Here is a 25,152-nt window from a genome sequence, read left to right as displayed (position 1 = left end):
AGAATTGCAAAAATTGGCCTGGTCATTAAGTACCAAATTGGCTCTGTCACTAAGGGGTTAAGCATGCAAAGCAGAGAGGGGGAGATAGGTCTAAGAAAAGGGGACACTCTGGTGTGAGTGGAAGAGATTTTCCCCTAATTAGATATCCAGATAGGGTGACGGCTGATATACTGGAAATTTTAGGTAGGGGTTTAAAATAGTGTTTGCTGAGGGTTCATTCAGGTTGTCTACAAGAAGTTTGAAATCGGCTTTTCAATTTCCAGATGTGGTAATAGAAAAAGCAGATGAAAAGATGACTTTGGGGTAGATGGCTAGGCCTTTGCTAGAACCTCCTTTGAGTTATCTGTCAATTTCCCTTAGCGAGTTGTTCCAAAAAAGGAAACAAATACGTTTTGTTTAATCCAACAATTTCTTAAAGGAGTGTTGGTTAATGACTGTATTGATTGTGACCTACAGTATGTTCAGTGGCTTATACTTAGTTTGATACAGCCAGCCATTGGGTTCATTTGTGTGGTAGGGAGTGCTGTTAAACGGATATAGAAGCTGCATTTAATGTTCATCCTGACAGCATGCATCTGTTAGGTTGTTTTTTGAGAGGGAACATTTTTTGTAGATCGTTGTCTTCCAATGGGTTGTTCGCTGTGATGTGTATACTTCGAACTGGTTAACATGTTTTTAGAATAGGTAGTCAGAGACGTATCTGGGATTAATTCGTTCATTGATTACTTGGATGATTTTCTGTGTATTGGGCTGGTGGGCTCAGGGAATTGTTCACATCTGTTGCATACCATGGAAAGTGTGGCTTGTAAGTTTAGTGTCTAGCCAGCTGGAGAAAAAACGGTCGGTTCAGTCATGGATATCAGTTTTCTGGGCATTGTTCTAGATTCCGTAGATATGGAATATAGGTAGGCGGAGGAAAAATTGAGACGCTGGATGTGAGGTTGAGAAAGCTAGAAAGGTTCAGAGGATAACTCTAAGGGATTTGCAGTCCTTGCTGGGCAAATTCAACGAATTATGCTCATGGGCAGTGTGTTTTGTCATCAGTTGACAATGGCAACCTCAGGCTTGAGGGACCTCTATCGTTTTGTCAGGTTGAAGATAGAATTGCGGGATGACCTGTGAATCTGCTCAGAATTTTTGTGGACATATAACATAAGATCTTGATGGATAGAGCTTGTGATTATTGTGGGCCATTTGGAAAAATTCACTGATGCCGCAGGTAGTGATGGTTTTGGAGCTTACCGTCAAGGCAGTTGGTGTTATGGGAATTGGCCTGTAAGTTGAAAAAAATTGACTTTCACCAGTAACCTTGTTTTGCTCAAACTGTTTCCCATTGTGGTATCTTAAACCTTATGAGGTGACAGGTTCGGGAGCAAAAAAGTTAAATATTTCTGTGACAACATGAGTGCAGGGGTTGCAATTAATTCAATGTCGGCTTCATCAACCCCTGTGGTTATGTCATTGCAATGGTTAGTGCTGTTGGGTTTATGACTGAGTGCATGTGTTGTAGCTGAACATTTACGAGATGTGGATATTTCCATAGCTGATGCCATCGCTCATTTCCAGAAACGTTTTCGGGAGCTAGAGCCGTTGGCAGAGGAATCGGGTATGGAATGTTCGGTCTTATTATGGGACCTGCCATTCGAGCAGCAAGGGTTTGATTGGTGTATCTTTAGAAACAGGAACTTGGGCAATTTACGATAGGGCTTGGGCTATGTAGAGGATGAGGGTTTGTTGTTATTATAAGTAGGTTTGGGCATTTGGTTTAAAAACAAGAGGATCTAGAGAGGTTAGTAAATAGTTTATGGTGGTACAGGTTTTAAAAGGTTGGTGCAGGGGTTAGTTAGGGCTTTCAGATTGGGGGAGTTGAATACCATTTAAAAAAGGATTATAGGAGGATTGTCAAAGAAAGATGTGATTAGTCATTTTAAAGTCCCAGGGACTCCTATGTGCCCGATATATTGTTTAAGGAAATTTGTGCCTGGGCGGGATCCTCTTTACTCCCCCTTTTTGATCCAGGCAGATGGATCTTTTTTTATTTATTTACTTATTTTACTTCCTTATATAGTGCCATTAATTCCACAGCACTTTACAGATATTATCAACACTGTCCTCATTGGGGTTCACAATCTAATTTCCCTATCAATATGTCTTTGGAGTGTTAGAGTAAACTGGAGTACCCGGAGGAAACCCATGCAAACACAGGAAGAGTATGCAAACTCGATGCAGAAGTTGTCCTTGGTTGGATTTGAACCCAGAACCCCAGTGCTTCAACGCTTTAATGCTAAGCAATGAGACACTGTACTGTCCTTTTTTGACCCCGTTATCAATTTTTGGCAGTCTTTAAAGAGATGTTTAGTGTCTGATGGAGTGAATATGTCTTATTATCGTGGTCATTCATTCACAATAGGAGCTGCAACAGAGGCTGCCAGAATTGGTTTGAATGATGAGCCTATTAAAGTCAACCTGTCACCCCCTAAATCGATGGTGAGGTAAGCTCACTGTCATTAGGGGCTTATCTACCTTCTGTAAAGTACTGCAAAGTTCTGCAGTGCGCAGGCGCCGGAAAGGTCAGAGAGGCCCGGCGCCTGCGCACTGCAGTACTTTGCTCTGCCCTCAACAGGCAAAGTACGCCTGCACCGGAGCCGCGACGTGAAGACCAGAAGAGGATGTCATGGAATGAAAATAGGAGGCGGACCTGAGACACCCATTTGACCGGTCCATCCAGGCGTGTCTACTCCCTTTATTTCACTTAGGAATCAGGGGTTCAAGGTCATGTAGAGAATCATGGCTTGGGGCCGGGGGGGTGTAGGTGAGAGGAAGTAAGGAAGGGAATATGCTGCAGTGACTTGCCAATACCCTTTGTAAAGTAAGGGCTGTACACTTGGAAGAGAGGTCATTATGACAGGGTTTGTGCAGGACTGTAAGGGGTTAAAATAAGTGTATGACGTGAGGAAAAGGTGGGGTGGAGATTAGGGTCAGTTTTAAGTCAAATAGGTTGGTGGCCAGGAGGGGGTTATGAAAGCTGGGGATCCTTAGGCTTCTTTTACACTTGCCGTGTTTTGCGGCCCAAATACATTTCTATGGGGTTGCAAAAACAGGCCACAAAAATTTGTCAGATCATAGTAACATAGTAACATAGTTAGTAAGGCCGAAAAAAGACATTTGTCCATCCAGTTCAGCCTATATTCCATCATAATAAATCCCCAGATCTACGTCCTTCTACAGAACCTAATAATTGTATGATACAATATTGTTCTGCTCCAGGAAGACATCCAGGCCTCTCTTGAACCCCTCGACTGAGTTCGCCATCACCACCTCCTCAGGCAAGCAATTCCAGATTCTCACTGCCCTAACAGTAAAGAATCCTCTTCTATGTTGGTGGAAAAACCTTCTCTCCTCCAGACGCAAAGAATGCCCCCTTGTGCCCGTCACCTTCCTTGGTATAAACAGATCCTCAGCGAGATATTTGTATTGTCCCCTTATATACTTATACATGGTTATTAGATCGCCCCTCAGTCGTCTTTTTTCTAGACTAAATAATCCTAATTTCGCTAATCTATCTGGGTATTGTAGTTCTCCCATCCCCTTTATTAATTTTGTTGCCTTCCTTTGTACTCTCTCTAGTTCCATTATATCCTTCCTGAGCACCGGTGCCCAAAACTGGACACAGTACTCCATGTGCGGTCTAACTAGGGATTTGTACAGAGGCAGTATAATGCTCTCATCATGTGTATCCAGACCTCTTTTAATGCACCCCATGATCCTGTTTGCCTTGGCAGCTGCTGCCTGGCACTGGCTGCTCCAGGTAAGTTTATCATTAACTAGGATCCCCAAGTCCTTCTCCCTGTCAGATTTACCCAGTGGTTTCCCGTTCAGTGTGTAATGGTGATATTGATTCCCTCTTCCCATGTGTATAACCTTACATTTATCATTGTTAAACCTCATCTGCCACCTTTCAGCCCAAGTTTCCAACTTATCCAGATCCATCTGTAGCAGAATACTATCTTCTCTTGTATTAACTGCTTTACATAGTTTTGTATCATCTGCAAATATCGATATTTTACTGTGTAAACCTTCTACCAGATCATTAATGAATATGTTGAAGAGAACAGGTCCCAATACTGACCCCTGCGGTACCCCACTGGTCACAGCGACCCAGTTAGAGACTATACCATTTATAACCACCCTCTGCTTTCTATCACTAAGCCAGTTACTAACCCATTTACACACATTTTCCCCCAGACCAAGCATTCTCATTTTGTGTACCAACCTCTTGTGCGGCACGGTATCAAACGCTTTGGAAAAATCGAGATATACCACGTCCAATGACTCACCGTGGTCCAGTCTATAGCTTACCTCTTCATAAAAACTGATTAGATTGGTTTGACAGGAGCGATTTCTCATAAACCCATGCTGATATGGAGTTAAACAGTTATTCTCATTGAGATAATCCAGAATAACATCCCTCAGAAACCCTTCAAATATTTTACCAACAATAGAGGTTAGACTTACTGGCCTATAATTTCCAGGTTCACTTTTAGAGCCCTTTTTGAATATTGGCACCACATTTGCTATGCGCCAGTCCTGCGGAACAGACCCTGTCGCTATAGAGTCACTAAAAATAAGAAATAATGGTTTATCTATTACATTACTTAGTTCTCTTAGTACTCGTGGGTGTATGCCATCCGGACCCGGAGATTTATCTATTTTAATCTTATTTAGCCGGTTTCGCACCTCTTCTTGGGTTAGATTGGTGACCCTTAATATAGGGTTTTCATTGTTTCTTGGGATTTCACCTAGCATTTCATTTTCCACCGTGAATACCGTGGAGAAGAAGGTGTTTAATATGTTAGCTTTTTCCTCGTCATCTACAACCATTCTTTCCTCACTATTTTTTAAGGGGCCTACATTTTCAGTTTTTATTCTTTTACTATTGATATAGTTGAAGAACAGTTTGGGATTAGTTTTACTCTCCTTAGCAATGTGCTTCTCTGTTTCCTTTTTGGCAGCTTTAATTAGTTTTTTAGATAAAGTATTTTTCTCCCTATAGTTTTTTAGAGCTTCAATGGTGCCATCCTGCTTTAGTAGTGCAAATGCTTTCTTTTTACTGTTAATTGCCTGTCTTACTTCTTTGTTTAGCCACATTGGGTTTTTCCTATTTCTAGTCCTTTTATTCCCACAAGGTATAAACCGCTTACACTGCCTATTTAGGATGTTCTTAAACATTTCCCATATATTATCTGTATTCTCATTTCTGAGGATATTGTCCCAGTCTACCAGATTAAGGGCATCTCTAAGCTGTTCAAACTTTGCCTTCCTAAAGTTCAATGTTTTTGTGACTCCCTGACAAGTCCCCCTAGTGAAAGACAGGTGAAACTGCACAATATTGTGGTCGCTATTTCCTAAATGCCCAACCACCTGCAGATTTGTTATTCTGTCAGGTCTATTAGATAGTATTAGGTCTAAAAGTGCTGCTCCTCTGGTTGGATTCTGCACCAATTGTGAAAGATAATTTTTCTTGGTTATTAGCAGAAACCTGTTGCCTTTATGGGTTTCACAGGTTTCTGTTTCCCAGTTAATATCCGGGTAGTTAAAGTCCCCCATAACCAGGACCTCATTATGGGTTGCAGCTTCATCTATCTGCTTTAGAAGTAGACTTTCCATGCTTTCTGTTATAGTTGGGGGTTTGTAACAGACCCCAATGAGAATTTTGTTACCATTTTTCCCTCCATGAATTTCGACCCATATGGACTCGACATCCTCATTTCCTTCGCTAATATCCTCCCTTAAAGTGGACTTTAGACAAGACTTTACATAGAGACAAACCCCTCCTCCTCTCCGATTTTTACGATCCTTTCTAAACAGACTGTAACCCTGTAAGTTAACTGCCCAGTCATAGCTTTCATCTAACCATGTCTCGGTTATTCCCACTATGTCAAAGTTACCTGTAGATATTTCTGCTTCTAGTTCTTCCATCTTGTTTGTCAGGCTTCTGGCGTTTGCGAGCATGCAGTTTAGAGGATTTTGTTTTGTTCCAATCTCCTCACTGTGGATTGTTTTAGAAATGTTCTTACCTCCCTTCTGAGTATGTTTTCCTGGGTCGTCTTTGTTCGAGTCTAATGTTTTTCTTCCCGTCCCCTCTTCTTCTAGTTTAACGCCCTCCTGATGAGTGTAGCGAGTCTTCTGGCGAATGTGTGTTTCCCAGGTTTGTTGAGGTGTAGTCCGTCTCTGGCGAGGAGTCCATCATACCAGTAATTCACACCGTGGTCCAGGAATCCAAATCCTTGTTGTCTGCACCATCGTCTTAGCCAGTTGTTTGCATCAAGGATCCTGTTCCATCTCCTGGTGCCATGCCCATCTACTGGAAGGATAGAAGAAAAAACTACCTGTGCATCCAGTTCCTTTACTTTCTTCCCCAACTCTTCAAAGTCCTTGCAGATTGTCGGTAGGTCCTTCCTTGCCGTGTCATTGGTGCCAACATGTATCAGAAGAAATGGGTGGACGTCCTTGGAGCTGAAGAGCTTTGGTATCCTATCGGTCACATCCTTGATCATCGCACCTGGAAGGCAGCATACTTCTCTTGCAGTTATGTCCGGTCTGCAGATGGCTGCTTCTGTGCCTCTCAGTAGTGAGTCTCCCACCACCACCACTCTTCGTTGCTTCTTGGCTGTACTTTTTGCTGTCACTTGTTGCTGTGTGCCCTTTTCTTTTTTGCTTGCTGGTATTGCTTCATTCTTAGGTGTGCCATCTTCATCCTCTACAAAGATTTGATATCGGTTCTTCAGTTGTGTGGTTGGTGATTTCTCCATGGTCTTCTTGCTTCTTTTGGTCACATGCTTCCACTCATCTGCTTTTGGAGGTTCTCTGACACTTTTTGCACCTTCTGTGACCAGTAGAGATGTTTCTGTTCTGTCTAGAAAGTCTTCATTCTCTTTGATGAGTTTCAAAGTTGCTATTCTTTCTTCCAGACCCCGCACCTTTTCTTCTAAAAGGGCCACTAGTCTACACTTCTGACAGGTGAAATTGGATTCTTCTTCTGGTCGATCTGTGAACATGTAGCACATGCTGCAGCTCACCATGTAGGTTGTCACATCTGCCATGTTGCTCCTAGATCCTGCTGACTTGCTGTGTGTTTTCCTTCTTGTGTAATCTACTCAGCCAAGCTCTCTTGCAATAATGTCCTACAGGCAAAAATTCGCGCGCCTTACGGCGCGCGGTTTGGTGATGCTTTCGAAGCAGCTGGTCCCGGCTGTACCCAACGATCTTCTAGCTTAGGGAGACTGTGGCTGTACGCCACATGGCCGTGAAGGCCGTATTTACAGCAGTGAAGAAATATCGAGCTTGCTCGATATTTTTCATGGCTTACGGACACGGCCCCCATTGAAAATTAATTGGGCCGCAAAAGAGCGTAAGCTTGTTTTTGCGGTGCACTGTGAAGACCGTATTTGTGGAACGCCGTTTTTTTTTCAATACTTTTTCCCTAGTATTTGAAACCAGAAAAAGGCAATCCGCAACATTTTTGTGGCCCGTTTTTGCAGCAGACTGTGAAAATTACAGCAATACGGCCTGCAGAAAACGGGCCGCCAAAAATCACGGCAAGTGTAAAAGAAGCCTTAGGCCACCACAAAAGTTCAAGAATTAATACAGCAGAAAAGGGACAGCAGTGCTTACCTGCTCAGGTTTCCACAAAAGTTACCACCCTCCTTCCCTCCCTTATTGTTTATTATGTTGGGTATTTGTGGCGAATAAGTAGGTAATTTTAAATGTTTCAGCTGAGATGGCATAATTTAGTACCGTAATTATGGAATTTTTCTCAATATTGTCACAGCAATGAGGATTAGAGGTAGTAGTCGTTGGAGTTGGAGAAACAGTTCATATGAGGTGACTTGGGGGAGAATCGGAAATGGCTCAGGATCCCCCAGGTGGACTTAATTTGGTCATGGCATGAAGTGGGATGCCTGCAGAAAGGAGCCTTGATGGGCCCATGGGTAGTGGTTAACATAAGACCAAAGCTTGTTTTTATTATGATGCCTCTGAACAGGTGTGAAATTGACTGGAGGTAGTACGACCTGAGCTGTCATGGCCTACATATGGTAGACTCGCCAGACTTATGGGGCATTATCTTATGGACCATTATCCTTCCATTGTTTGGGATATTTTGGGATTCCTATTGCTATCTAAAGTTCATTTATGTTGTGCATTTAATAAAAGGACAATGTTGCCAATTTATTCCATCCAGATTCCATCTTTTTATTTCAGGCAGGAATCAGGGTTTCAAGGTCATGTAGGGAATCATGGCCTTGGGGGGAAGGGGGCACGTGAGAGGAGGCAAGGAAAGGAATATTCTGGAATGACTTGCCAATACCCTTTGTCATGTGAGTCATGCTTTCCCATCACTGAGTGCTGATTGAGTGTCTATTCTATGTAGGGAGAACTGTCTGCCACTTTATTTTTGTGTTGGGAGAAGGGAGCACAGACTTTCTCTATGAGTCCTGGCAGCATTGAAACAGAATTTGTATCTGAAAATACTAGATCAGAAAAATACAAAAAAATATTTAGCCTTTATCTCGCCTTCTCATCTATATTTTCTTCATAAGGTGGCATTTGAGATATAATCTATAAATGATAAAAGCCTTTCTACTAGTGATGAGCGAGTATACTCGTTTCTCGGGTGACCTCCAAGTATTTGTTACTGCTCGGAGATATAGTTTTCATCACCTCAGTTGCATGATTTACGACTTCCAGATAAGCTGAATACATGTGGGAATTCCCTAATAAACAGGCATTCCTCACATGTATTCAGCGTATCTGGAAGCCGTAAATCATGCAACTTAGGCGATGAAAACTATATCTCCGAGAAATATCAAATACTCGGAGGTCACCCGAGCTTGCAGGTACACTCGCTCATCACTACTTTCTACATTTGTACACTGTGTTAAAACTCTAGAAAGCCCTGTGTGTAAGAACGTATAGAGTCTGCCAAATTTGACCCCCATTATCATAGCTCGGGGGACCAAATTTGAATGCAGTGTGCATAGTCTCTTGTCATGGTGTCACTGATGAGATGAATAGTCCGTAAAATGTTATTTTGGGGACAAATTTGCTTTGCTCTGTGCTAACTTCTACACGTATCATCCTAATTAGATAATATAGTATACCATACAAATTACACTGTTTACTATACTTTCTTTATATACTTAAAAATGTGCAGTGTGAATGCCTCAGTAAAAGCGGTGACCTGCTATACTTTCAAAAACTTAGTTAGAAGTGTTCATAATATAAATACTCTAATCGTGTTTGCTTCTATTATTCATTTAACTTTTCCCTTTGCATTTACTTTTACTTATTACATTTTTCTCTTACAGATCGTGTCTGTTTGATCATGTGGAGTTGGCACAGTATTTAATATCAATGGTAACTACATTTTTAATTAACTGTAAACAAATGAAATGTTGGCCGCTGACTGCTGTAATAATTGACTTTGTCAATTTACTGTGATAAAATAAGTACTTAATCAATAATGACATTAGTTACAGCAACAAATCTAATTCCAGTCACAACCACGAATAAAAAGAAAATCAAAAGCACTGTAAACATAACAAAATCATATCACAACTAAGTAAATTAAAATCATAATTCTAAATAAGCTTTAAAATTCTGTCAATAGCATAGCCCAAAGAATGAAACTTAAAGAATACCCTTCTGCGCACCCCAAAATATTCAAAGCAGAGCTCCCTATTTATCACACAGCATGTGCATATTACTTCAATATGTAAATGATTAAGTAAGCACTGGATTCAGATGTCCATCTGAACCGTGAAAGGGGTTGTCCATAAATAAGACAACCCCTTCTCACTCTGAATGGTTACCCCCGGTAAAATAAAAACACTTATACTCCCCTCCTGTGCCGCTGCCTTTCCAGCATTGTCAGCTCTCATATTCCCAGGGCTCACATGAGATTTTTAGATCATTAGAGCCCAGCACCCAATGCGCACTGGCGTTACTTTCCCCAGCCTCAGATGTATAAGAAATCAAGAGGGAGTAAGGGGCCAACCGCAGCCCTGACTTTCTCGTGATTATCTATACTTCTATGAAGGCGGGGACAGTGACGCCAGGGAGCATTGGAAGCGTGACTCAACTGACGTAACAACTTCATGGGAGCCCTGTGAATGTGAGTGTTGATACCATTGGAACCACACCAGAGTGGAGTTGAGTAAAGATGTTTAGATTGCGTAAGGGCTTGTCAAGCACAATAATCACAAATAAATGAGTGACAGGCCAGGACCTTGCTCTTGAGACCTAACGATCCAGAAGAGAAACGTGGACTGCATCAGTAAGTGAGGGTAGAAGCTATTTAGATGATAGAGTTGTGGCTGCAGGGTTATAGTAGGTTGTAGGCTTTTCTAAAGAAGTGTATTTTTAGGTGGTATTTGAAGGTTTCAAAGTTAGGGAGGAGTTTAACCAACTTGGCAACAATTTCCAGAGTAAAGCAATGGAAATGCATGGGAGAAGTCTTAGAGAGTTATTTGCAAAAATCACAATGTGGGTTTATAATAATTTACATATATTTATTAATTTGTGCCAATATGACTCATTTTTACGTCTGCCTGATTTTGCACATATCACCCCCAAAAGGATGCCCTCCAGACTATATACTCTCCTGTTGCCATTGGAACCTTTGTGCTGTAGTTATAGTCCTCCTGGTTAATCATGTGCCGTGCAGTCTTTCTCAGATGGCTTACTGCAATAATTGCTCTGCTCTGCCTTCACCTCTGACATAGATTGTATTCTACCTAGAGAATAAGCTTTCTGCCCCTGTAAAGTACAATGCCCGACCGATTATATGTTTTGCCAACTAGATCAGTATATCTGCCTCCATTTTTTATAGATAATGTAGCTGATGTCTTGCAGAACTGAACTCTCCTTCATTCCTCGACAATGGAACTTATAATTTTTAGACAGGCAGAATTGTGTTTGTTGGCTGCTGCTGACTGGTCACTGATGTGAAATTGCAAATGTTGCTCTGTTGAAGCATATGGCAGAGGATGATTTTTTGCCATATGCAACAGCAGAACAGCATTTACAGTTTTACATCACTGATCTGTCAGCAGCAAGCAACAACCACAGTTCAGCTCTGTCTAGTAATTACAAGTTCCACTGTCAAGGAGTGAGGAGAGTTCAGCTCTGGGAGAAACCAGTTAACAATGATGTAAATCAAAACAGGCAGCTATTCTGATGTAGATGGTAAAATCTAAAATTAGTAAGACAGTGCACAGTGCACAGTGCACAGAAGCAGAAGGTGAATTTTTCATTTACATTAGTATGATGTTAACTAAGAGAAGTAGGGTGAGTCGGGAACACACAGGAGAAGGGGTAAATGGTCTGCAGCATTGAGGAAAAGCAAAGTGCTGATGGGAAATGTAGTTCTATAAGCATAAGAATAGGATTGCCAATTCAGCTATGGGAAGCTACTGAGTGGCAGATAGAGATGACAAATACATAGGGGTACAAGAAATAAGCTTTTTTGGGATAGGTCTGTATATTAACAAAAAGTATACATTTACTGTGCCTTGTGATAAACAATGTTATGGTGGGAATAACCCTTTAAAGATGGTTGTGTGATGAGGAGACACGTGAGAGCAAACAAAGATCTTGTGCTTTCAGGTTGATTTTGTAAATTCAGGGTTGAGGAGAATGTGACCGGTTGAGGAAGGAAATTCTAGAATAAAGGTACCGTCACACTAGACGATATCGCTAGCGATCCGTGACGTTGCAGCGTCCTCGCTAGCGATATCGTCCAGTGTGACAGGCAGCAGCGATCAGGCCCCTGCTGTGCTGTCGCTGGTCGGGGAAGAAAGTCCAGAACTTTTTTGGGTCGCTGGACTCTCCGCAGACATCGCTGAATCGGCGTGTGTGACACCGATTCAGCGATGTCTTCACTGATAACCAGGGTAAACATCGGGTAACTAAGCGCAGGGCCGCGCTTAGTAACCCAATGTTTACCCTGGTTACCATCCTAAAAGTAAAAAAAAACAAACACTACATACTTACCTACAGCCGTCTGTCCTCCAGCGCTGTGCTCTGCACTCCTCCTGTACTGGCTGTGAGCGTCGGTCAGCCGGAAAGCAGAGCGGTGACGTCACCGCTCTGCTTTCCGGCCGCTGTGCTCACAGACAGTACAGGAGGAGTGCAGAGCACAGCGCTGGAGGACAGACGGCTGTAGGTAAGTATGTAGTGTTTGGTTTTTTTTACTTTTAGGATGGTAACCAGGGTAAACATCGGGTTACTAAGCGCGGCCCTGCGCTTAGTTACCCGATGTTTACCCTGGTTACCGGCATCGTTGGTCGCTGGAGAGCAGTCTGTGTGACAGCTCTCCAGCGACCAAACAGCGACGCTGCAGCGATCCGGATCGTTGTCGGTATCGCTGCAGCGTCGCTAAGTGTGACGGTACCTTAAGAGGGATGCATTTGAGTAATCTTGAAAGTGAATCATGAGAGCAAAGAAGGAGGACTTGTGAGGACAAAAAATGGTGTACAGGAAATCGAAGCATGCTAGGGTCAGAATAAAATTGAGGAGACATGGTATGTACATAGTTGGTATTTTAAACTAAAATTTAGGTAGCCAATAAAAAGATTGGGAGACGGAACAGACAGAAGACTAAGGGTTGAGAAAGTTTATTGGTCAATAGAATGTAGGGTAGATTGGAGGGGCACAAGAAAGTTGTGGAGCTGTTCATAGATGTCATGGAGATTACCATAAGACAGGAAACTTCATGTTGATAGAATTACCCTCCGTCAAACTATAGTCACTGTTTTATTTTTGCCTGTGGCTACACTTTGCCTAAATCCAGCTCTGTTAGTCCACACCAAGAAATGGTAGAAGTATATGGACTGGGAATTTCCAAAAGAGAGGGGCAGCTCTTTAATCTTGCATATAGTTAACATTTCTTACATTCCTGCCAAGGTTAATTCTCTCATTCTGGTTTCTTGATTAAAAATAGAGGGTGCTACATAGACCTGTATGAAAAAAGTCTAATTCCTCCTATTATTGAATTGGCTTTTTTTCTAAAAACATGAGCTTGTCAATATTCAATGCACATTAGTAGAAAACGTTGTGGCACATGCAACCAGTAATTGTTTTTTAAATATACAGTACAGACCAAAAGTTTGGACACACCTTCTCATTTAAAGATTTTTCTGTATTTTCATGACTATGAAAATTGTACATTCACACTGATGGCATCAAAACTATGAATTAACACGTGTAGAATTATATACTTAAAAAAAAGTGTGAAACAACTGAAAATATGTCTTATATTCTAGGTTCTTCAAAGCAGCCACCTTTTGCTTTGATGACTGCTTTGCACACTCTTGGCATTCTCTTGATGAGCTTCAAGAGGTAGTCACCGGGAATGGTCTTCCAACAATCTTGAAGGAGTTCCCAGAGATGCTTAGCACTTGTTGGCCCTTTTGCCTTCACTCTGCGGTCCAGCTCACCCCAAACCATCTCGATTGGGTTCAGGTCTGGTGACTGTGGAGGCCAGGTCATCTGGCGTAGCACCCCATCACTCTCCTTCTTGGTCAAATAGCCCTTACACAGCCTGGAGGTGTGTTTGGGGACATTGTCTTGTTGAAAAATAAATGATGGTCCAACTAAACGCAATGGAATGGATGGAATAGCATGCCGCTGCAAGATCCTGTGGTAGCCATACTGGTTCAGTATGCCTTCAATTTTGAATAAATCCCCAACAATGTCACCAGCAAAGCACTCCCACACCATCACACCTCCTCCACCATGCTTCATGGTGGGAACCAGGCATGTGGAGTCCATCCTCTCACCTTTTCTACATCGCACAAAGACACGGTGGTTTGAACCAAAGATCTCAAATCTTAGACTCATCAGACCAAAGCACAGATTTCCACTGGTCTAATGTTCATTCCTTGTGTTCTTTAGCCCAAACAAGTCTCTTCTGCTTGTTGCCTGTCCTTAGCAGTGGTTTCCTAGCAGCTATTTTACCATGAATGCCTGCTGCACAAAATCTCCTCTTAAGAGTTGTTGTAGAGATGTGTCTGCTGCTAGAACTCTGTGTGGCATTGACCTGGTCTCTAATCTAAGCTGCTGTTAAACTGCGATTTCTGAGGCTGGTAACTCGGATAAACTTATCCTCAGAAGCAGAGGTGACTCTTGGTCTTCCTTTCCTGGGGCAGTGCTCATGTGAGCCAGTTTCTTTGTAGCGCTTGATGGTTTTTGCCACTGCACTTGGGGACACATTCAAAGTTTGCAAAATTTTTCTGACTGACTGATTTTCATTCCTTAAAGTAATGATGGCCACTCGTTTTTCTTTACTCAGCTTCTTTTTTCTTGCCATAATACAAATTCTAACAGTATATTCAGTAGGACTATCAGCTGTGTATCCACCAGACTTCTGCACAACACAACTGATGGTCCCAACTCCATTTATAAGGCAAGAAATCCCACTTATCAAACCTGACAGGTGAAGTGAAAACCATTTCCGGTGACTACCTCTTGAAGCTCATCAAGAGAATGTCAAGAGTGTGCAAAGCAGTCATCAAGGCAAAAGGTGGCTACTTTGAAGAACCTAGAATATAAGACATAATTGTTTCACACTTTTTTGTTACGTATATCATTCCACATGTGTTAATTCATAGCTTTGATGCCTTCAGTGTGAATGTACAATTTTCATAGTCATGAAAATACAGAAAAATCTTTCAATGAGAAGGTGTGTCCAAACTCTTGGTCTGTACTGTATATATATGCAACTTAGGTATTTTCAGAACGCTATAAAAGTATCTAACACTAGATAAAACTACATATTCTGTTCGGATAAGTGAATGGAAAATTGTTGTAGCTACTGAGCACATGAAGTTCTTAAGTAATAAATTATCCTCATGTTCATATTCAGTCATTTACTGATATTTATTTTGTGACTTTGCAATTTATATGGTATTACGGTGATGCAATATGCAGTCATTAGTCCATTAATGATCACAGGTTAGAGTCTTTCCACTGATTATCTATACAGTTATTGGTTTTACATCTTTTATCTCAGGTTTTTTCCTCTGTGTACTCACATTGTTCTCATATTTACAGGGAGCAAATGTTGACAGTGTGGATAATGAGTTACGCACGCCTCTTTTGATGGCTACTTCGTGTTCTTCTTGGAAGATTGTAAATTTACTTCTTGAAAACGGTACATAGCAAACACTTCTACTGATCAGGCCATATTTTTCTTAATCTGATATTAACTTGTTCTTGTGATGATGCATGCAGTTGACACAAATTGATAAAACTTTAATCCTTTCAACAGAGAAACTTTGTTCAGAGCACCCTTGTTTAATGTTGAGGATCAAAACAACCACAGCATTGCCTAGCAATACCTCTAGGCCTCTGAAATAACAAAAAAAAAAAACTGGCCATAATATTGTTTGGTTGTTGAGATGAATGAATCTTTTGAAATTCAAGTTTGCCAGATTTGCTGAATTTTCCCCGGAAAATAGATTTTTGGCAAATTAAAAGTACTCCAAAACCATCAATTCACCTTAAAAATGTGTTTGGCACAATTCTCCTTTAAACACACATTAATCTTTACTGTTGTGTTGTCACACACTATATGTACAGTTTCTTCAGTGTTTATTGTTTTCTCCATATACTTACAGTAAGGCAAACAAATTAAAGCTGTACTCTGACCAGGGCTGCCACTATGAATTTCGGCCCCATACTGGCAAAATTTTCGAGGCCCCCTTGAAACTCCTCCCAGGCTCAAACCTTCCACAGTCCCACCACCCTCTTGGAAAAACTCCACTTCTGCACCACGTCCTCACCAATCACACATTAACAGTTCCCATCACCAGATCAAATACATAGCCAGCAGCTTTTCTTTTGGCCAGAAGATTTTTTAATCTGCCATTATGACAAGGTGGACTCTTTTGGCCGGACTCTACCCCACTGTAACTTATTAAACATTTGTTAAAATATCCAATAAAATTTTAGGTATATTTTTATTTATTTTTCAATTTTTAAAATGACCAGTTAATATCACATACAAGGGACAAATACCACTGACCATGACCAAATCACATATTACCACTGCATGGTGACCAACATTACCACATACCAGGAACAAATAACACCATGCCATGACTAGACCACATATTACCACCACAGTGACCGAATAATAGCACATACGAGGAGCATATACCGCCACACCATGACCAGATAACATATTACCACCACATAGTGACTGAACACTACAATACTGATCATTCATAAAAAAAACAATACTAATGCCATTATACACAGGCGATCTGTACTTAGTATACAGTGTCTGTGTACAGGTAATACAGTGCTCACCAGTGACATTATGCACAGGAGCTCTGTATATAGAGTATAGTGTACAAATAATACAGTGATCACCGGTGACATTATACACAGGAGCTCTGTATACAGCATATAGTGTCAGTGTACAAGCAATACAGGGATCACCAGTGACATTATACACAGGAACGCTGTATATAGTGTACAAGTAATACAGTGATCACAAGTGACATTACACACAGGGGCACTGTATATAGTGTCAGTGTACAAGTAATACAGTGATCACTAGTGACATAATACAGAGGAGCTCTGTATATAGTATACAGTATATAGTGTAAGTGTACAAGTAACACACTGACCCACTGGTGACGTCTCTAATTTAAGTCCTTCATCTTCGCTTTTCTTCTTCATCCAGTTCAGATCGCCATCACTTTTTCCAGCCAAGACTCATCTCTGCAGAAAACAACACAGTCATTTAGAGCACAATCCTCAATTTTTCCCCAACCTCTATACTATGCCAGATGAAGAAAAAAGCGACCGTGAAGCCCTGCACACTAACATGACCTCTCCTCCCCCACACTGAAAGCAGTATCCTCAAAAATAATATTCTTTAATTAGCCCCAGTGACAGTAATAATATCCCACATTCTGGGCCACACGTATCCTCCCATTCTGGACCACATGTGTCCTCCCATTCTGGAACCCACTTGTCCTCCCATTCTTCCTCATGTCTCTCCATATTGCCTCCGTAGTCATCAATAATAGTATAATGCAGCCCCATAGTGGCATAATGCAGCCCCATAGTATAATGCAGACCATAATATAAACTCCCTGACAGAAGTTATGTCGCTTATCCATGTTATGTAAATAAAAGCTTATAACCTGACGTTAAATTCATCCATTGGTTGTATAAATTATTCTTTTGAAAGCTGAATCCCTCCGAATTGTGGTTTAGGTTAAGAAAATAAATTGGCATCATTGCAGAAATATTGATCAGTTAATGGACACAGAATAGTCCGATTTTGGCAACACAAATGTTTTGTCGCCTGGTCATATAATGCACCCAATCCTAGTTTACATTCTCACGTGTGCTCAGTAAATGATCGGTTAATTAGTGTGTGTGTATAAAAAGAATCCTAGTACCCCAGACCTTCACTTGAACTGCAAATTGAGCTCTGACAACATGCCAAAAATCCACCCTGCGACCAAAGCCTGGATTATCAAGAGGCTGAAGACCAGATCCACTGCAGAGGTGGCTGGCACCTTTAATGTGTCTCAGCGTTAAGTATAAAGAATTAAAAAAAGATTTGAAAAGACTGGAGATGTGTTTGACAAGCCCAGATCCAGCAGACCACGCAATACAACTGCTCAGGAGGAACGTTTGTTGGTTAGAAAATCCAAAGCTGGCCCCTCTTCCACTGCAACAGAGCTCCAACAGGCCTGGTCACCTCAAGTCCCTGTGTCAACTAGAACAGTTTGTAGGATTCTGTCTCGAAATGGCCTCTATGGTCAAATCAGTACCCAGAAGCAAGCACTAAACAAAAGGCAAATAAAAACAGTGAGGCATTTGCAAAGTCCCACAACCTGCTAAACAGATGGACGCTGGAAAAGTGGCAGAAGGTGAATTTCTCTGATGAATCTTCAGTAGAATTACACCACAGCCGCCGCAAATATTGCAGGAGACCTACTGGAGCCCGTATGGATAAAAAATACACCCAGAAAACAATTCAATTTGGTGGTGGAAAGATCATGGTCTGGGGTTATATTCAGAAGGGGGTGTGCAAAACATTTGTAAGGTGGAAGGCAATATCAGTAGCCTAAAATATCAAGAAGTATTAGCTACCTCTTATATTCCAAATCATAAAAGAGGTCAAATTCTGGATGAAAATGAAGCTTGGGAGACAAAACCAGAGAATCTAGATGAGCTCTGGGAGGCATGTAAGACTGCATTTTTTGCTATTCCTGATGACTTCATTAATAAATTGTATGAATCGATGTTGAACCGCATGGATTCATACATGGATTCCGAGGGTGAGTATATACCTAATAGGAATATACTCACACTCGGACGCGCCCTGCTTCTTTCCGGCAGCCTTCCTTCCTAAGAATCAGCGCTTGAAGGACCTTCGGTGACGTCGCGGCTTGTGATTGGTCGTGTGAGCGGTCACATGGGCGGTCGCGCGACCAATCACAAGCCGCGACGTCATCTAAGGTCTTTCACGCGCTGATTCTAAGGAAGGAAGGCTGCCGGTTAGTACCAGGGCGCGTCAGAGGGTGAGTATAGCAATATTTTTTATTTTAATTCTTTATTTTACACTTAAATATGGATCCCAGGGCCTGAAGGAGAGTTTCCTCTCCTTCAGACCCTGGGAACCATTAGAAACCCAATGCACTGCTTTGGGTTTCGTGTTTCGGCCGACCCCGACCCCGACTTTTCTATAGGATCAGCCGATTTCACTCGACCCGATTTTTGAGAAAGTCGGGTTTCGTGAGACCCGACTCGATCCTATAAAAGTAAAAGTCGCTCAACCCTAGTGGGCAGTGGAAGTAGTCTTACGATGCTTCCGCTGCACCATTGTAAGGTCCGGGCAGGAGGGGGCGGAGTTTCGGCCGCATATGCGCGGCTGAAAATGGCGGACACAACGTGCAAAAAAAGTTACATGTAACGTTTTTTTGTGCTGACAGCCTGCCAAAACACGACACAACCGTCGCAAGACGGTTGCGACGTGTGGCCATATGTCACAAGGCGTCGCTAATGTTAGTCTATGGGGAAAAAACGCATCCTGCAGACAACTTTGCAGGATGCGTTTTTTCTCCTAAATGATGCATTGCGACGCACAGCCAAAAACGCTAGTGTGAAAGTAGCCTTACACGTAGCACCACAACTTCATTCACCAATGTTATGCAACATATATTTGTATTTTAAGTTAATTATTTGTTTGAATATCATATTACTTTCTGTGGGCGACAAAACTTTTGTCTTGCCAAAATCTGACCATTCTGTGTCCATTAACTGATCAATATTTCTGCAATGATGCCAATTTATTTTCTTAATTTAAACCACATTTCGGAGGGTTTCAGCTTTCAAAAGAATAATTTATACAACCAATGGATGAATTTAACATCAGGTTATAAGCTTTTATTTACATAACATGGATAAGCGACATAACTTCTGTCAGGGAGTGTAATGCAGCCCCATAATAGTATAATGGAGCCCCATAGCAGTATAATGCAGTCCCATAGTATAAAGCAGATCATAGTATAATGCAGCCTAGTATTATAGCCTAGTATTATAATGCAGCCCTATAGTAGTATAATGTACCCTCATAGTATAGTGCATCCCACAGTAGTATAATGCAGCCCCATACTGGAATAATGCACACCATAGTATAATTCAGCTCCATAGCAGTATAATGCACCCCCATAGCAGTATAATGCACACCCATAGCGGTATAATGCAGCCCCAATAGTGGTATAATGTAGAACCATAAGAATATAATGCACCCCCATAATGTAATGCACCCCCATAGGGGTATAATGCAGCCCCATAGGTGTATAATGCAGCCGCATAATATAATGCACCCCCATAGGGGTATAATGTAGCCCCATAGTGTATAAGGCAACCCCATAGTGTAATGCACCCCAATAGTGCATAAGGCAGCCCCATTGTGTAAAAGACAGCAGCACCACAGTATAATGCTCCCCCATAGTGCATAAGGCAACCCCATAGTGTATAAGGCAGCCCCACAGTATAATGCAGTGCCATAGAGTATAAGACATCCATATAGTGTATAAGGCAGCAGCCCCATAGTATAATGCAGCCTCATAGTGTATAAGGCAGCCCGGGCAGATAGTATAATGCAGCTCTGCCCCACAGTGTATAAGGCAGTCCCAGACCGCGGTTTTGCAAAAATATAAAAAAGTTTTTCGCTACCTGGCCGAGATCGAGCAAAGTCATCAATTGGCTGCATCTGAGGCGCGGACCTTCGTTTCAGCATATAACAGTGATGTCATATGCTGGCGACGTGCCCACTGATGTCAGCTTCTGGCCTGTGATTGGCTGACGGCTGTTAGGTGTTGCCATGTGGGAGGAATCACCTGTACAGCAACAGATTTTACTAATCGTGCATCTGAGGACATGCGCTCAGTTACTGAAATGGCAGGATCCTGCCTCTGGGGCCCGGTGAGCAGAAGAGAGGGGGCCCGATGTGGGTCCTCTCTGCTCATCGGGCCCCATACGCCAGTAAGGGTAGTAATGCCCTGATGGCGGCCCTGACTCTGACATTATAGTATGCAAACATGTAATATATGGAGTTGGAATTGCATGCTCCTCTATTAAAAAAGGTAAAATGAAGATACTTAGTGCATAAAGTGGCCAATTCATGTGTGCCTAATAGCCATCAACAAGGTGATCCTCTTTGCTGGGTACCTAACCTAGAATTATACCTCTCTTGGGCTAATGGCTTACAATTATATGGGTAAGTAGGATCAAGCTGTGATTAAAATCACCATAGGCTGATGGGTGGAGTGCTCAGACAGCCTATGTATACAAATATCAATGACTAACCATCACTTCCAAACAGAAAAACAGGTGTGAACAGGTTTATAGCTAGGCTATGATGTCCTCTCACTATCATTCTCACTCAATTCTAACATTTTATGATTCTACGATTTATCCAGAGTCAACTCAAAAAGGCTGCTGCTTTCCCTGCTTCTGCTTATGTACAGGCTATACATGTGTAGGAGCAGGGGAACAGAAAATCACAATAGTGTCTTACCCAGATTAAATCATAGTAAATAAATAAAAGTTTGTGCTAACCTGATGGAGTTGTGGTCACACAACAATGTATTGGTATAGAAACTCGAGCTGCTACAGATCCACAGATCATCCGATCGACACAATAGACTTGGAAGAGGAAACGTGGATAATACGTAATACTGACGTATAAAAGTTGTTTTTAATCTACGCATTTTGAAGTATACACACTTATTCCTCAGGATACAACCACATGAATATACATGTTCTAGTCAAAAGCTTTGAAACACGTGGAATAAAAACCACTTTTATACAAACTCTTGGCCTTGGATCTTTTATCTACTCATCAGTAGTGCAGAATATCCACGTTTCCTCTACCAAGTCTTTTGTGCAAGCCATGATAGTCACATCCAATCATCTGATTGACTTAGCTGTATCATGTGTTTTTATAGCTTCAAGGCATTATGGTGAAGCCCGTTTAGATCATGTGATTTTTCTCTAGTCAATATAATCATCTGCAGTTTAACAAAAAAAAAAATTAAAGGGTTCAGCCAATTCCTCAAAATTCAAAATTCAATTTGCCTCAAATTAATTCACTCATCTCGATTTGGTTATATAAAGTAATTTTAATAATAAAAAAAACTTTATTATGCTATTGAGCCACTACCACTTAGTGTATGAAAAATAACTTGGAGCCACACTGGGTATTAAATGAAATAGATTTGTATAGGATATAACTGAATCATAGGGCACAAACACGAGTGGTGGTTTCTCGAGCTATGTTCTGACGATGACGGCTTTGACAAAATAATTAATAATGGAATGATATGCCTGGGCTATCAGGAGACAAAAATATTTAGAGTTGTGAAAAGTGTTTTTTCAATCTAGCAAGCAAATTTAAAACAAAAAAACTGTATTCTGACTTCATTAAAATAGCACGGGCATAAAAAATATACTGACGCGTTTCGAGTCTAACTGACTCTTAATAGTAGAAATAGTTACAAAAGGACAAAACTACAAGTATAAAACACACAAAGGCCACTAATTAGATGACACCACACATTGACAGCACCTGAATAACAGTATTAAACCTAGAATGGGATGTTGTGGACATGCATATGTACGTAGAAAAAAAAAAGAAAAAGACCTTTATAATGCAATTTAGATTGATACTTTTTTTTCTACAATAGCTACAATAAACTAATGTAATGTGTAATAGCGTCACACTGATGCAAAGTATTCACAAGAGATGTTTTATTTCAGTTTATGCTGACACCACATATAATTTCTCAATTTCTTTTCAATAGCTGGAATTAATAATTATAATGAGCTATAGATTCCTATGGATGTGGCACTCAGAGGACTTAGTTTCTGCCAATTTTTATAAGACTTAGGTACATTATAAGGCTGTTTTTTTCGTTACATGGTTATCTATGGCTACTATCTGGTTTTATACTAAAACCTAAAGAAATGAACTGGAATACAAATTGGTAAATTGGCGTAGGCACATATTCACACTGGCCAATAAACAGTCAAACCACCCCCCCCCCCCTTAAATAAGCAAATACCGTGCAGTAAATGGCAATAGTGCATGAAAATAATATAAGGCACTTAGCTGACAATTTTTTTTTTAAAATATAAAAGCCATACCACCACGTCAAGGTGACACTATTCGGGATGGGTTCTAACTACTATTGTTATTTATTTACTGCAGGGTATTTGCTTAGTTTGTTTTTATCTTGTGTTTTTTATACTAGTAGCTTTCTCCTTTTTTAACTACGGTATATCTACGATTAGGAGTCAGACTCAAAACGTGTCACATATATATTTTCTGTGTCCATGCTACTTTCTCATAATAACATTTTTTTGCTTTTAATTCGCTTTGTTGGGTTGAAAAACCTCTTCACAACTTTGTACAAAGCTGCTTGATACTTTACCCGTGCATAGAGGAGTGAATTGCCCAGAAAACCAGACTGCACAACGTACATATATTGGATGGGGTGAGCTGTATCTACGAACTTTTTTTCAGAATATTTAGAGCTGCCATGACCAGGAGAGCTACCTGCAGAGGGTATAAGGGTAGTATGTGTTTGCCTGGTGAAGACAAGTTGTCACATATCTGGAGTATAGGTGATAAGTTGTTAATCGGCAGGGGTCTGATCGCCGAAACCCACATCAATCAGCAGAGTGTGGAATTTCTATCCCTGATTGAATGAAATACCATGTTTGACCTCCACTCCATTCATTCCCTATGGGGTTGCTGAGTGCTGCCACCTACTGATCAGCAATATGTCACCTATTTGCTCATAGGGAATCCATTTTTTTAATGGACAGCCATGTTAATTTTAAAATTGATTTAAAGTTTACCTGATGTTTCAATGTAACTTTTCAGAATAAGCAGTTGCATCTGCACATGAGTAAAAATACTGTCTTCACCAGTTTTCGCTTCTGCACATGCTATTTTTAACTCCCAGTTATCTCTAAGCTAGTGGGTGATGGTAGCTACAGTGATGTTCCCATACACAGGAGACAGAGACACAAGGGATTCCTGCTCTCATGGTTCTATTTAGCACAAGCAGCACAGAGGGCATTATACAGCAATACTTAATGTGACTGTAAATCCAGAAATGGGGTGAAATTTACGCTTACTAGAGAACCCAAGAACGATGTGCCTCCCTTTTTCGCATTCTGCTCCTCCCTTCAGGTGCTCCTCCCCTCCTCAGATTTTAACAGGCAGCTACAATCTTACACCTCTGAGTTGGCAGTCCCTCTTGTCTTGAGCAAGAAATTTGTGCTGTTTTTCAGTAAATAAAGAATTTAGGGTCAGGAAAAATGGCTTATAAATGGAGAAAGAAGCAGATTTCTCTAAAATGTGTTACAAAATTTATTTTATTTGCTTTAACTTTAAAGGGAACTTGTTATTCACCCCCCCCTCCGGGCGTTTTAAAAAAAAAGAGACGCCTTCCAGTGAACTGCGTGTGGGGAGCTCAGCTTATCTGATGCTGAGGAGGGAGGAAAGAGAAAGAAGAGGAGGGAGATGGGGGAGGGTGCTGGGCATTTAACAGCAACACAGGAGGCGGCGCACAGACGCAAGAGCTGTATGGTGGCTGGCTGGGAGGCGGCTGAAACAGGGGGAGACAACATACCTCTGGGACTCAATAAAGTTATGGGCCGCAATTTATAAAAGTCAATATTTCAGTGTTACTAGGGATCAGAAACATAAGAGCCACCTTCACAGAATGCAGCCTTAGTGCTGCTGAAGGTGGCTCTTTTACTTAAAAACACCCATGGGGGGTAACAAGTTCCCTTTAAGATGTAGGTGTTGTGAATAACAGTATAACAGTCAACAAACTTCTATATGGTGGAGAAATAAATTCTCAATAAGCCATGCTATTATACTCTAGCATTTTTTGACTTATAAATGCACGGATATGCTTTATACTCCATTTTAGGAGCTGATGTAAAGCTAACAGATAATTATGGAAGGAATTTTCTTCACCTGACTGTTTTACAGCCGGGAGGTTTAAAGAACATCAGAGAAGAATTTCTGCAGGTAAATGTTGGCAATTGTGAATGGCTTTATTGTTATTGTTTTACGTGTATTGCAACTATTATTACATTTTTAGGTCACATCTGCCTGGTAGGCGGCAATTATTACTTAGCAGAGTTTTCCAGGACTTTTATATTTAGGCCTATCTTTCAGAAATCATTGTTAGATTGGTGGGTTTCAGCTCCTGGAACCCCCACATAACTGCTAATTGAAGGATCTGCAGAGCTGCGGACCCCTTGTTTATCAGGTACCATCATCTGTCCATAGAATTGTCTGTCCGAACCCCCTCTACTCTTCACTGATGTTAGAGTTTGAGTGTATCTCATGAGACAGTGGGAAACAGCCAAGCAGAGTGCTCGGTTATGTCCGTCAGCCCCATAGACATTAGAGAGAATGCCGCAACATTCATTAACTCCAATCACAGTGAGGAAGAACAGGAGATCAGGACACCCCTTCTGCACGCAATAAATATTATGCAAGATTTATTATTGTATTTATGTAGTTAACTG

At 41.2% G+C, this 25,152-nt stretch overlaps 1 protein-coding gene across 3 annotated transcripts in view; it reads left to right on the top strand.

Annotated features, from left to right (window-relative positions):
- TRPA1 (transient receptor potential cation channel subfamily A member 1) overlaps nt 1–25,152 on the top strand; it is a 248,856-nt gene that overhangs the window by 138,292 nt on the left and 85,412 nt on the right. For all 3 annotated transcript variants that reach the window (XM_069731474.1, XM_069731475.1, XM_069731473.1), the window contains 3 exons: nt 9,369–9,417; nt 15,115–15,214; nt 24,546–24,646. In XM_069731474.1, the coding sequence (XP_069587575.1) occupies nt 9,369–9,417; nt 15,115–15,214; nt 24,546–24,646 (250 nt within the window). The remainder of the gene's footprint in view (nt 1–9,368; nt 9,418–15,114; nt 15,215–24,545; nt 24,647–25,152) is intronic.

This window comes from Ranitomeya imitator, chromosome 6 (genome assembly GCF_032444005.1).
Source record: "Ranitomeya imitator isolate aRanImi1 chromosome 6, aRanImi1.pri, whole genome shotgun sequence".
Lineage (NCBI taxonomy): Eukaryota > Metazoa > Chordata > Amphibia > Anura > Dendrobatidae > Ranitomeya > Ranitomeya imitator.
Note: the sequence above shows the minus strand (reverse complement) of the source record. Positions and strands in the feature narration are given on the sequence as shown.